Source organism: Squalius cephalus, assembly GCF_949319135.1.
Source record: "Squalius cephalus genome assembly, chromosome: 20".
NCBI classification, from domain to species: Eukaryota; Metazoa; Chordata; class Actinopteri; order Cypriniformes; family Leuciscidae; genus Squalius; species Squalius cephalus.
In genome coordinates this window covers 19,941,894-19,955,694 of record NC_137141.1, presented here as the reverse complement: position 1 = coordinate 19,955,694, position 13,801 = coordinate 19,941,894, and the positions used below count along the sequence as shown (strand labels likewise).

Genomic DNA, 13,801 nt, shown 5'->3' with positions numbered 1-13,801 from the left:
AGGAGGAGGGAGGGGGGATCCCGTCTTCTTCCACTGCCTGTGACGTGGTACTCAACGCCCCGCCCCCTCTCCGAGGTCCAACCAGAATGTAACACTGGATTTACATTCACAAGTGAAGTCGATATTTTAGCCACATTCTTGTCCGTGGAAAAATAGGTTCAATAGAATTACATTTAGTTATTTTTTGTATGTGTTTAGTTGCTCTACAGGCGCCTTATAGTCATACAATAGGCTACCTGTTTTCACTTTTCAAGTTGAATAGCTTATGAAGCGGTTAATTTAAATGAATTCGTTCAATGAAAATAGTTGACCAAAATAAGTGTCACTTTTTAGAGCCATAAGAAAATATCTTCACAAAAGTAAGTCACCAAAAAGTGACCTGACAGTATGAATATTCCCTGACTTTTAAGAAGCATTTCCCCTGACTTTTAAGAATTTATGGATAACTTATGCATGACTTTTCCACGATTTGAAATACAACTTTTAAAAGTTTAATATTTCCAGGGGTTTCATGAGGGAATCCCGTATGTTGAATACTGTATGTTTGACTATTTGTTAGGACCAGCACTATCAGTACAGAAAAACAGGGAAAGCTACTATTTGGCCAACATTTCTAGGTCCTCAGTCATTGTAAATATCCGTAAACATCAGCTTGCGAGTAAAGTCTAGTGAAATGAGTCACTTTATAGTTGCGCAAAACCAGGCAACGGAGAGGAGACGGCGAGCAACGCACCCCAAAACACAAACATGGCCAAACAAGTGGTAACAACAATATGTTTTGTTCTTTTTCACTGCATTATAAGTTACTGGGCGTTTATGTCATCTTGTAGCATCCACTCATCCACAAAAACCAGCATACCAGATATCGCCAGGTATTTTGGCACCAAAGGTCGCTATGAGGAGGTTAACACGTACTTAACCGACGATATTTTGGCCATAAACAGTTCCCTCGTGACGCTGCCTTCCTCGACATGCCTCGCAATTCATTTGACAGCTATAATCCGGCACGGGACGAGGTTCCCGACCATTAAAAACATTAAAAAGATGCGCGACTTTTATGATCTCGTCGTGCGTAATGCGACCGACAACTTAAACTGTTTGTCAGAGATAAAGTCACGGTGGAAGATGTGGTATAAGGATGAGATGGACGGGCGACTGGTGAAAAAGGGTCGTGAGGATCACATGCACCTGGCGCAGAGACTCATTAGATGGTTCCCCTCTTTGCTGACCAAGGACAATGTGCGTCAAGGACGCGTGAAACTGATCACCAGCTCCAAGCACAGGTGTGTGAACAGTACCATCGCTTTCAGAGAGGGACTAATGACAGGACTCCGCATAGAAGAAGAAGGTAATGCATGAGGACCCAGCCCTGCAATTACCGCAAGCACTGAATCATCTGCATGCCATAATGCCACATCATTGTTTTCCAGCATGAAATATGTTTAATTTAATCTGGCTCTTCATTCATGATAGTGCTCACTTGTTTCACCTCAGTGAGATTCAGTGGAGAGAAAATGGAGACTTGTTAAATACTGGTGTAATTAACCAAACAATTCATGCCTGTTGCATTTCTACATGCTCATATATAAATCAAAAATAGATCTCTTTATTATCTTTATTAGTTGTTTTTCCTTGAGAGCAATGATATTCAGTGAAGAACAAATTAGTCTTTTCCTCAGATTTTTATCCTGACTGATATATCAATATATCAAAATTTGCTGATGGCATTCTTTCTCTCCTAAATTGAGCTCTTTAGTACTATGTGTATTATGCAGTGGTTTATGTATGACACATCAAAAGTCATTGATGCCAAAATGTTGAATTACACAAATCATTTATTTGAAGAAAAAAAAAAAATCTTAAGGAGGCACAAACAAAATTTTAATAGACTTTGGGGTATCTAAAAACTTAAATATGCTCATGTGGACCTTCAGCAATCTGCCTTATTGGTTGTGTTTGTTGCCTTTATAACCAGTATACGTATAAAGCCTATATAGTATGCTTACAATTCACACACAAACAAAGAGATTGCCTGTTAGCTATATGGGCAGACAAACACAGAAAACACATAAAAATCCATTTTGAACAATCAATTTATTTTGATTGACCTATTTGTATTAGAAATCTATATTACTTTCTTGATTAGCTTCCTCCACTGATCAAATAAGATAACATATTGTAATGCCAGTTTTAAGAGTCAAAGTGCCATGGTTATAAACCCATAATGTTAATTCTGCTAAATTGTTTTATTATGTTTCATTGCTCAGTTGAGTTGGAACCTGCTGTGAACGACGCTTTGATGCGTTACTTTGACAAGTGCGAACGGTTCGTGAATGAAGTGGAGAACAACAAGAGTGCCTTGGAGGAAGTGAAACGTTTCAGTGAAGGCCCTGAGATGAAAAGAGTAATGGAGAAAATGGCTGACAGGCTGAAGGTCCCTTACACCAGCGTCACCGATGGTCAGTGATTGCATAACATGATCATGAACTGTTACACAGTCCCTGCTGAAGTGCTGGAATAAAGCAACATCCAAGATGCTATTGTGCAGTTTAAAACTGTGGTAATGTTGTGATTCATTTTTATGTTATGTTTTATGGAAAGAGCTGTTTCTATTTTAGAACACACGTGTCAAATTCACTTCCCTTTCAATGTTACTCTCTTCTCACAACCATAACCACAAAACTTTGGACATGGGTAGATTATTGCATACGCTTTCTTCCCCAATGCATGTCAGGCTGACCTCATGTTTACATGTCAAATAAATTCAATTCAATTGTTATTTTTATTATTTCCTCTGCAGTGAGGATGCATCAGATTAGAGGTTTTTGAGAAGATTTATAAATGTTAAAAATCAATAAACAAAATTGTGGAGTCCAAAATTCCAGCGTTTTCTCTGGAGAGCAGAAGAAAAATGGGAAGAGTTGGGAATGAGAATCACAAAAGCAAGAAAACGACCAAATGTCGATGAAGCAAGTTTAACTTACTCAGAGTTTAGAGGTCAGGGCTGCTCACTTGATCTGCTGCTGTCAGCAGTTGTATATCAATGCACAAACAGAGAGTGAGAGATAGTGAGAGAGGGAAAGAATGTTGAATAGTGTTGCTACTGCAGTCTTACTGCTATGGCCGTTAGATGGCAGTGTTGATCCTTTTTTATTTGACACATTGTCCTAATATTTATTTTTCTTTGTAGATTCAGTGGAAGCAGCATTCTACCTGTGTTCATACGAGTTTACTATCCTCGAAGTGAACTCACCCTGGTGCCAGTTGTTTGACGAGGTTGATGCACAGGTACTGGCACAGAGCGGTTTTTCCTGTTTACCTATCTTAGGACCTAGGTAATATTTGAAGTTTACCAGGAGTATTTCTTCCTCAGATGGAAAATTAAACAAATAAAATCTGTACTGTCAATACATTCTGATAGCTGTGGTTGTTTTTAATTTATATAGGATGAGATTGCTCTTTTTTTCAATCATAGCTGATCATGTGAAGTTATACAATAGGTTTGTGTGAAGAACAAGTGGAAATGATTTATGATTTCACAATATCAGCTTGAGCTGTTTGCTTCAGCAACTTGGATTACTTAGATTTTGATGGTGCTTTCAACCTGTGTGTTCCAAAAAATGTAATAGCACACTGCTTTGGAACTGCATGAGTTTTAAAAATGGGAGGGAAACAAATAAATAATAATAATAATTATATATATATATATATATATATATACATACACACACACACACAAAAATTAATACTTTTATTCAGCAAGAATGCATAAATGTTTCAAAATTGACAATAAAGCCTTTCCATTGTTACAAAAAAAATCCTACTCCTAAAAAATAAAAAACTTTGAGCGAATAAATGAAGCCATGTATAGTTTTTAATATATTTAAAAATGTAATTTATTCCTGAGATGGCAAAACTGAATTTTCAGCAGCCATTTCTCAAGTTTTCAGTGTCAAATAATCCTTCAGAAATTCTCCTAATATGCTCATTTTCCGCTCAAGAAACATTTATTATTATTATCGATGTTGAAAACAGTTCTGTTGCAAATTGTTCGGGACACCGTGAGGATTCTTTGATGAACTGAAACTTCGAAAGAATAGCACTTATTTGAAATAGAAATCTTTTGTAAAATTAAATCAATTTAATGTGCCCTTGCTGAATAAAAGTATTCATTTCTTAAAAAAAAAAAAGTAAATGTAGCCTTGGTGAACATAAGAGCCATTTCAACACATTTTAGGAATCTTACCGACCTTGAGCTTTTGAACGGTAGTGTATGTTTTAAGATACAACTTTTATTAATGTGAATTTTCAATTCAGAATGTCAGTCTAATGACAATAAATATATTTGTGAATGTTCTTCCACACTGGTGAGAGGTCATACGCTCCTGCAGATGTTTGAAGACACTGTGTTGTGTCTCTTAAGGTGATGGAGTACGCTGGTGACCTGAAACAGTACTGGAAGCGAAGCTATGGACATGATATCAACAGCAAATCCAGCTGTATTCTTTTCCATGATCTTTTCTATCGTCTTGACCAAGTTGTAACCCAAATCAAGTAAGAGCACTGTGACATGTCTTTTTATATATTGCATATAAGAAAGAATTTATGCTATTTCCACTTTATTCAAAAGTCCATCTATATTTGTGCTGTTGTTTCTTGTTTCTTAAGTTAAAACCTTTTTACTTTTGTGTCACAAATGGCCTTGGCGGGGGGAAAAAACCTTGAAGTTTTACTCCCATAAAAGAGTTGAGGACCAGCTCTCCTTTCTTAGAAAGAATAAAGTATCTGGTACATGCTTTCACAGCAGTATCAGTTATGCCTGAGAAGAAATTGAATAAGTTCAGCAGGAACAGACAGACGGCCCTGGGAAAGACCTAGATTTCTTAGCTAGTTGTGTCTTAGTTTAGCTTTGAAGGTGACAGCCTTACTCAACATCAGTTAAACCCTGTGTATTTTGTTTAATTCGGTGCTGTTTATTTTTAAGAATCCAATTCACATGAGCAAAAGAGAAGAAGTTAAATACAGATTTCTTTCTGTTTGTGAGAGTAGCGGTCGTAAAAGGGATAAATTTGCTTTTGTTCAGACACGGCTCATTGAAACCCACATTTAACTGAAGTGACTTAACTCTTTAAGGGAATTTTGAGTTCAACTGATATATGAGTGATAAAACTCATGCATTCGGATGGCCGATTTATCCACAGTGGAGGAGCGAGTTCTGTGAAAATAAAAATATGGAAATTAGCGGAAATAAGTTCATGTAGCCTCTTACGTTAGGTAAACATAAAGCTGCTTAGTTTATATTTTTAATGTATATAATTGTATATGATACATATTTTAAAATTGTATTGCATAGATTGCTGCCACAATAACGGCCATTTCAAATGTTTAAGTGCTTTTTTCTCTTTCTCCTTTTTGTTCTTAAAAGCTCCCACTCACTGAAGTGGAGCAGTGACGAAATAATGTTCTTTTAAAAACTTTCCAGCATTTCAGTAATAAAAGTGTACATCTTTAAAATGCATGCAAATTACAGTGAAGCGCAACAGTTATCATACGGTACACCGCAGTGGTCAAAAAGGATTTAAATAGTGAATTGAAGTGATCTCTTCTTGTAAACTCAAAGATGTGGATTCGGATGGCAATTAAATTACCACAGTACCTTAGTGTTTGTCAAAAAAACTGTAGGTATTTCGGCCGGGGATTTTTTTGCGGATGGTGGGAGAAAAACATTGACATTTGAACTGCCCTGTCACTGTCAGCCCCTGTAAATTGAGAAAATTCCTTATGTCCCCATGAGAAACAATTACCGCCCGAATAGGGCTTTAGTCTACCTACAGTTGTGGTCAGAATTATTGGCACCCCTGTAAATATGTTCAAAGATGATTGTTAAAATAAATGATCTTCCTGATGGAAGATCCAACCACGGCCCATTATAAGATTTCTAGCAGAGGCCGTCAGGTTTTGATTTTTTTTATCTGTTGGTACTTGATAGAATCCATGATACCATGTATCCAGCAAAAAAATAGGCCCACAACATTAAAGATCCAGCAGTATATTTAACCATGGACATGGGGTACTTTTTATCCCTATTTGCATTAAAGGTCCCATGACATGCTATTTTTGTAGGCTTTAATATAGGCCTTAGTGGTCCCTCCCTAGTACTGTATCTGAAATCTCTTTCCAAAAATTCAGCCTCGGTGCAGAATTATAGCCACTACAAGCCAGTCCCAGAATGAGCTTCCTTCAGACAGGCCGTTTCGGTGTCTGTAGCTTTAAATGATAATGAGGAGGAGAAAGGTGGCGCAAGGTGGAGGGTGGGTGTGGCCTTGACCATCTTGCGCAACGGTACCGTGGCGTGCATGTTTACGTTGGATATAGCAATGGCACGAAGACATGCAGTCTTTCAAGCATTTCAGTTTGACCCAGAATCTGATCCGGATGGAGAAGAAACGGATGAAGAAGTTGCAACTCAGCGGCTCCAGCAGGGCGTTTCCGAATGGTTAGTTTAAAATATTATGTCTGAATACGGTACTTTATTCGGATGGTTTACAGTTATTATCATGTAGCTAACGCTAACCTACTGTTGCCTTTTCATGAGAGATCTGTAACGTCTGTATTTATCTTATTACAATTACATCATCAAGCTCTGCAATCTTGAAATGCGGATATCGCGCGCGCCATATAACCAACAGGAAAACGGTTATCCAAATAACAAAGAAGTGTACAACACTCGCGTTACAGTGTGTGTATTCACACACATAAACTGCATAGCTAATGTTACAGCCACATTCTACGTGTAACAATCTAGGTAACCATAAACAGTAAAGCAACACACTTATATATCATTAGTTGACTTACTTGTCCGAGGTGTGTAGCTGAGCCAAAGAGAGTGATCCAGACTTTAGTTTCAGACGTTCAGTAAGCCCAGCTCTGTATTGACCCTTCGGTGTTCATTTGTACATCCAATTATTGAGCAATTGTTATGCTTCACTCGCTCAAAAGCCATGATATCTCTCGTGGACAAACTAATATCGCGCGCGCGCGTTCCTACTTCCTATCGCATTTTCTCATGGGCGGAAAATATTCTCTAGGCGGGCAAAGCAGAGACAGGGGAGGTAACATTTCCTCCTTATGACGTCATAAAGAGGAGATTCAAGATCAGCGCGAATGAGCCTCCATTTTCTCAAAGGCAGAGAAAAATAGCAAAAGCTCGATTTACACCGATTGAAATTTCTAGAAACTTGGGGACCATATACAGGCTAGGGGAACTCATATTAATGTTAAAAAACCTCAGAAAGTGAAAATTTCATGTCATGGGACCTTTAAGTCCTTCTGGTGGGTTTGCTGCCAAAAAGCTATTTTTTTAGTTTCATCTGATCACAGAATCTGATCCCTTATGAAGTTCTAGTCGTTGTGAGGATGGATTTTTCTGGAAACACTCCCAAACAAAATGTGGTGATGTAGGGGTTGTTTGAAGTTTTTTTTTTCAAAGAAGGGGGGAATTTCAATGCTTTAGCTTTTTTCTTCGCCACTTTCTATTTTGTGAAGCTCAACAAACTTTTGCTGCACATCGGAACTCTATTCTTTGGTTTTACTCATTGTGATGATGGATGATTAATGGAATTTGGCCTTTGTTTCCTCATATTTATACTCCTGTGGAACAGGAAGTCATAGCTAGACAATATCATGTTCCTATCACCCTGGTGTGCTAAAAATATTTTATATTAATGGGAATATACTTCAGAGATATTTTACTATAAAAAATTCTAGGGGTGCCAATAAATGTGGCCAATGAGTTTTGGAGAAAAACATTTATTTCATAATGTGATTTCTCCCCCACTTTCAATACTTCATTGAAAGGTTCGATTTTTGCATTTTTTTTAAATGAGAGATCAAAAGAATAAACAATGTCGATTTATTTTTTACATCCATCTTTGATCATATTTTCCAGGGGTGCCAATAATTCTGACCACAACTGTATGTCTCTTATGCTCATTAAGGCTGCATTTATTTGACAAAAATACAGTAAAACAGCAATATTGTAAAATATTATTACAATTTAAAACTGTTTTCTATTTTAATATATTAAAAAATGCAGTTTATTCCTGTGATGGCAAAGACGATTTTTCTAAAGCATTACTCCAGTCTTCAGTGTCACATGATTCTTCTGGAATCATTCTAATATACTGATTTGGTGCTCAATAAACATTTTTATCGAAACAACTTTATCGATGTTGAAAACAGTTCTGTTGACATTTTTTCTATTTTTTTTTGTGGAAACCGTGAGGATTATTTGATGAACAGAAAAAACAGCATTTATTTGAAATGGAAATCTTTTATATCATTATGAATCACTTTCATGTCACTTTTGATCAATTTAATGTTGTTAGTTAGTTTCAGTTAGCTTTTTCCCTGTGATCCAGTTTTCCCAGTGTGTCTAATTAGTAATCTAGTTCACCTAGTGTTTTTCTATTATTTCATTAGTTCCCTCGTTTAGTTTTGGTTTAAGTACTCCCTGTTTTGTTCTGTCCTGTCTCGTCTGTAAAGTGGATGTGTTTCCCATGGTTATACCCCATCTCCTGTGGAATATTGATTTAAAGACTATTCCTTTGTACTCTTCGTCTTCGTTATCCAGCCCCTCGTGACAAATGTGTCCTTGCTGAATACAAGTATTCATTTATTTAAAAAAAAAAAAAAAAAAGACTCTTATTATCCCCAAACTCGAAAAAAAAAAAAAATTTGCAGAAAAATTGGGCATTGTGTGATCGAAAAAGCGTCTGTGATGAAAAAAAAAAAAAAAACAAAACAAAAAAAACCCTCATGGAACCAGATAGAACAGACACAATGACATTTGCTGCTACCATCTGTCACCATGGTTTCAGGCTTTACTCAAGGCTGTCATGAGAAGGACATTGACTTTGGTTACCAATACCTGCCCATTGTTTTATCCGTTCCTGTCTGCTACTAAGCATCAAACCTCTTAGTAAACATTGTTTTCTACCCTAAATATGTGAACATAGCCAGAGAGTGAGTGTTTGCCTAACCTGTAATATTGCTATTTGAGAGCAGGTGAGCATGCATAAAAACTTGTTCTAGTTAAATTTATTGCCTAACTAGCATCATAACACAAATACGCCTCACACCCACTGCCCACTTCCCACATGGAGCCCCACACAACACATTACACACAGAATACACAACATCTGAACAGGAACTAGAGTGATATAATTCTCTTGTGTAATAATCAGCAATCCTCCTATTCATTCTCTTTGGTCTGTCACACATCCTTACTGAATGTCATACTGAAAGTTAAGCAAACTTGGGTGTGGGGTATATGTGTCATAAATTTACATGGCTGAGGGTATCCACAAATACGGATATGCATCCTTATATTTACATTTATGCATTTGGAATATGTGTTTATCCAAACCATTGTTTGGGAACCAAACCCATACCTTTTGCATTGCTAGCGCCATGATCTGATGTTTAAATGAAAAAAACTGGGTTACACTTTATTTTAAGGTGATGTAACATTGTACTTACTCAAATAAGTACTGAGTCATTTTAATTAACTACATGTACTTAGTATAAAGTAAACGGTTAGGGTTTGGTTTATAGTTAGTTACTAATTATGCATAATTTAGCCTACTGTTATTACTATAGTACATGTACAGTAGTATGTAATTACGTCACCTTAAAATAAAGTGTTACCAAAAACTCATAATTTACTCACCCTCCTGTTGTTCCAAACTGAATGTCTTGACTGCTGTTGTCTATTAAGAATGTGGATGATGATTTATATGTACGAAATTCAACTTTATTTAATGACATGGTTCTGAATGTGTGCCTCACTGTAAATTTCAGTTTGTATTTCGCACAAAGCTACTTATGGTTCACAATTACACAACTATTCAAATATTGGGGTTGGTAGGATTTTTTTAAATGTTTTGAAAGAAGACTCACCAAGGATACATTAATTTGTTTTCTATTTTAATATATTTAAAAGTTCAATTTATCAACCTTCAAATACTGGTCAGCATTTTCTGTAGCAGTTGCAGCACGCTTTCAGAAACCCTCCACCTTCCCCAGCTCCACCTGTATAGATCTGCTACGGGTAATTCATGTATGCTATATTGTACAGCAGCAGCGTGTTGTGTATGTATTGGCAGTAGCTAGTCCCATACTTGCTTTGCAGCAGCGTAGCAGATTTATTCTGCCAAGACCAAATATATCAACATTGTCATACCCATTACCATGCCAAACACTCAGAGAGTTGTCATGACAGAAATTTATAATATTTATAATATTCTTATTATTACCAATGTTGAAAACAGTTGTGCTGCTGCACGTTTTTCCAGATTCTTTGATGAATAGAAAGTTCAAAAGGACAGCATTTTTTAAAAATAGAAATCTTTTGGGAAAGTCTTTACTGTCCCTTTTGATGAGCTTAATTTATTCTTGCTGTATAAAACAAAATAATTAATTAAAAAGAGCAGCTCGTGCTAAACTTGTCCTTTTGTGTTTGACAGAGGAAAGACATAAAGACAAAGTCATATGAGTTTGGAATTGCATGTCAATGAGTAATGATGGAAATTTAATTTGTTTTATTCAACTATTCCTTTAACATTTCCAGAAATCCAAACAAACAGGTTTTTCATTCGCTTCTCGATACTTATCTGGCTGTTTTTTTTTTTAAATGATCTTAACTAAGCAAATGTGAAAGTAGGTAATAGCATCAGACAAGAAGAAAATCAGATGATTATACTCCATTTGGTGGTAAAATATTGTAAACTGAAATGTCCCTGACAGAACTAAATTATCTTGGCTATGATATTTATACGTGTTGTCTAGTAACTTTGATTATTGCCACAGTCATTTTAAAATCTGTTTTTAATGCTAAAGAAGTGATTTCAGATAGTTCCCTGAACCCTGTTGAATCCTAGCAATGTTAGATTTTGGTTACCATGTGTGAGAAACGCTTATGCTTTTATCATTGTCCAGGTTACCTGTTATTTAGAAACCCACTGCTTGATGTCAGAAGAAGGATGTTGCAACATTAGATCAAGTGATTGAGTACAACTGTTAATTTTTGACCAATAAGACCCATCTGAGATATGATATCCTTGTCAGCCAAGAAAATGACCATCTCTGACATCTTTAGGTTTACAGCTTACAGCATTTTAATTGCTGCAGTTTTTGTAAAAAGAAAACTTCAAAACAGTCATATGTTGTATTGTGTTGGGCCCTCGATTGTTAACCAATTTTTAAATGCTCAGAATTCTCAAAGTACATTAAGGGGTGACTCACACTCAGTACATTTTTGCATTTAAAATTGGAAGTGGAATGGGAAAAAAAGTCAAGAGATGCGTTTTCTAAAAGTTAAACTACTTTTACCTTAGTGTCACTTGTTTAAAATGCTGTGTCATACACATGATACTGCAAAAAAAGAAAGTGGGTATAATGGTCAAACATTTTTGTATCACGTTTACAGTGGAATGCAAAAGTGCATTCTGAACACTCCCTAAAACTCTTTGCAAAACTACTGTCATTATCACTGACCAAGCTTCCTCCCTTTGCCAATTGATCAGCCTATTTGCAGTGACATATTTTGATGCCCAGCTCTTAATTGGCTCTATCAAATGTGTTTATGAAATGATGGCTTTGACCTACATAGTCATAAAATCCCTGCACAGGCCCATTTATGATCAATGTGTTCTATGAATGATTGTGTGGCAGGTGGTGATTCTCTTCTGCAATCTGATTCTCTTTTGTTGGGTTTTGGCCGTTCACATTCTCTTTGTGTTTGTTTCATTGTTCTCAGTACGAGGACATGGGTATTTGTGTGTATACATATATATATATTTCTATTTTTTTCTTTTCAAAGATCACCTTTGTTCATGTCCAAAGGTTGCGGAGCAGCACTCCTCTACAATCAGTGGTAGCAAACAGTAGGAAGGGAGAAACCCACAGTACCTAGGCTGACTCTCATGTCAGCTAAAAATCCAAACCATGATTTGTAATTCTAGTAGTTGTGGTTTTGTAATGAAAGGGCAATGTGAGATAACTCTTACTTAAACTTTGAAAGACATGCATTCAGGACTATTTAAGGTAGAGTATTATATTGCATTTTTTGTAGAGGCAGGATTAACCATCGTATTAGGTTGCAGGTCAATTTAGTTTATTGTTGTGGAATGTGCTTACATACAATTACGATGTTTGCGGGTCAATTTGATTGACAGTTTATGTATTAAATAGTTTTAAATATATTCGTTTATTTTTTGTAATGTGTGAGAGCTATTAAAATGAAAGGTTTACTGATCTCTCTCTCTCTCTCTGTCTCTCTCTCAGCTCGAATGTTACTGTATCAGAGGCTGTAACAGTGCAGGTTGGCCACGCTGAGACACTGATACCCCTCCTCACCCTGCTGGATCTCTTCAAGGATGACGTCCCTCTCAAATCAACTAACTTTGCAACCCAACAGAATAGAATATTTCGCAGCGGGCGCATTGTGCCATACGCTGCCAATCTGCTGGTAGTGCTCTATAAATGCCCGGAGGGGATAAGAATGGGCGTGCGACTCAATGAGAAATCTTTGACCTTGCCTGGACTTACCGACCCTGTCCCTATGTATGAGGATGTGAAGGAACGCTACAGCGCTCTACTGGGGGGTTGTGACCAAGAGACTGTGTGTAAAATGAACTATTCATGAACATAAAAGAACAATACCACTCACCACGGCCAGCTCACTGACACTGTGAATAACATTTTACTGTTGATAGAACAGTATATAGTAGAAAAAGAAATTGCCAGTATACATTATATCTGTTACCATACAATACATTATATCTGTTATAAGTATAACCAAATTTACCCCCACACTATTACGTACTGATGTTATGGACTGAATTACTGGACCAATAAGAGATTGAAAATTCCAAAATATGAGTACTTTAAGAAAAGGACATATTAGAGAAAGCAACCAATTAAACAAATAAGCACATTTGACATTTGACATGAAAAATCTTTCAGCACTACAATGTCACTTTAGTAAAGGTCTTTACATTGGTTTGTTTTTTAAATTCCACATACATTTTTTATCATGGCTGCATTTTTAAACAATGACCCAGCGACTGTACCTTGTTTACATGTTTGAATTGTAAATGGTTGGTTTTGGTAGAGTCTCCTGAGTCTTTTGTTCTTGCTTACTACAGTATTTCTGTTAATGCTTCAGTCAGTTGTAATATGATCTATTCAAACCAAAGACTATTTTGGCAAGTATGTACTGCCTGTTTGACTTTATTTCTTGACCACATTTATAAAATAAATAATTTGTATGTAAAAATGTGTAATTTAGTGAATTGAATTTGCATGCAATTTTGTTCCTATGAGATAAAGGCCAATAAAAGGTAGGCTACACTTTGCTTCAAACATCTCAACATATTTTTTCCCCCATATAAGTAAGGAAGTTAATAAAATCAAAAAAGTAATGGAAATGTCTATAGTGAATATGACTTAGTACTAAAACATTTAGACTACAAATTACTATTGCTACTAAATTATATTTAAAGTATACTTTAAAATATGTTTTTACATTTTTATCAGGAAGGCCTGGAAATGTCAGGGAAACTCTTTGGGAGCTTTGAAATGATTTGATATAATTTGTCAATTTGTTACCGAAATACATTAAACTGCACCTTGACAGCAAATTTGTGTTGAGTTGGAAGCTTTCGTAACACTACAATAAGGTCTCATATGTTAACATTTGATAGTTGATGCATTAACTCGCAATGGGCAACATTTGGTA

At 36.2% G+C, this 13,801-nt stretch overlaps 1 protein-coding gene across 1 annotated transcript; it reads left to right on the top strand.

Annotated features, from left to right (window-relative positions):
- Positions 1-615: 615 nt before the first annotated feature.
- On the top strand, positions 616-13,700 carry minpp1a (multiple inositol-polyphosphate phosphatase 1a). The gene is made up of 5 exons (XM_079852719.1): positions 616-1,348; positions 2,268-2,459; positions 3,191-3,288; positions 4,424-4,554; positions 12,346-13,700. Exons 1-5 carry the CDS (start codon positions 748-750, stop codon positions 12,704-12,706), a joined length of 1,383 nt encoding a protein of 460 aa, XP_079708845.1. The 5' UTR covers positions 616-747; the 3' UTR covers positions 12,707-13,700.
- Positions 13,701-13,801: the final 101 nt, after the last annotated feature.

Excerpts from the sequence above, each read along its gene's own strand:
- minpp1a (XM_079852719.1), top strand. The coding sequence starts at position 748 with ATGGCCAAACAAGTGGTAACAACAATATGTTTTGTTCTTTTTCACTGC. Across the intron at positions 1,349-2,267 it reads ACTCCGCATAGAAGAAGAAG|TTGAGTTGGAACCTGCTGTG; the intron begins GTAATGCATGAG and ends TTCATTGCTCAG. Across the intron at positions 4,555-12,345 it reads CAAGTTGTAACCCAAATCAA|CTCGAATGTTACTGTATCAG; the intron begins GTAAGAGCACTG and ends TCTCTCTCTCAG.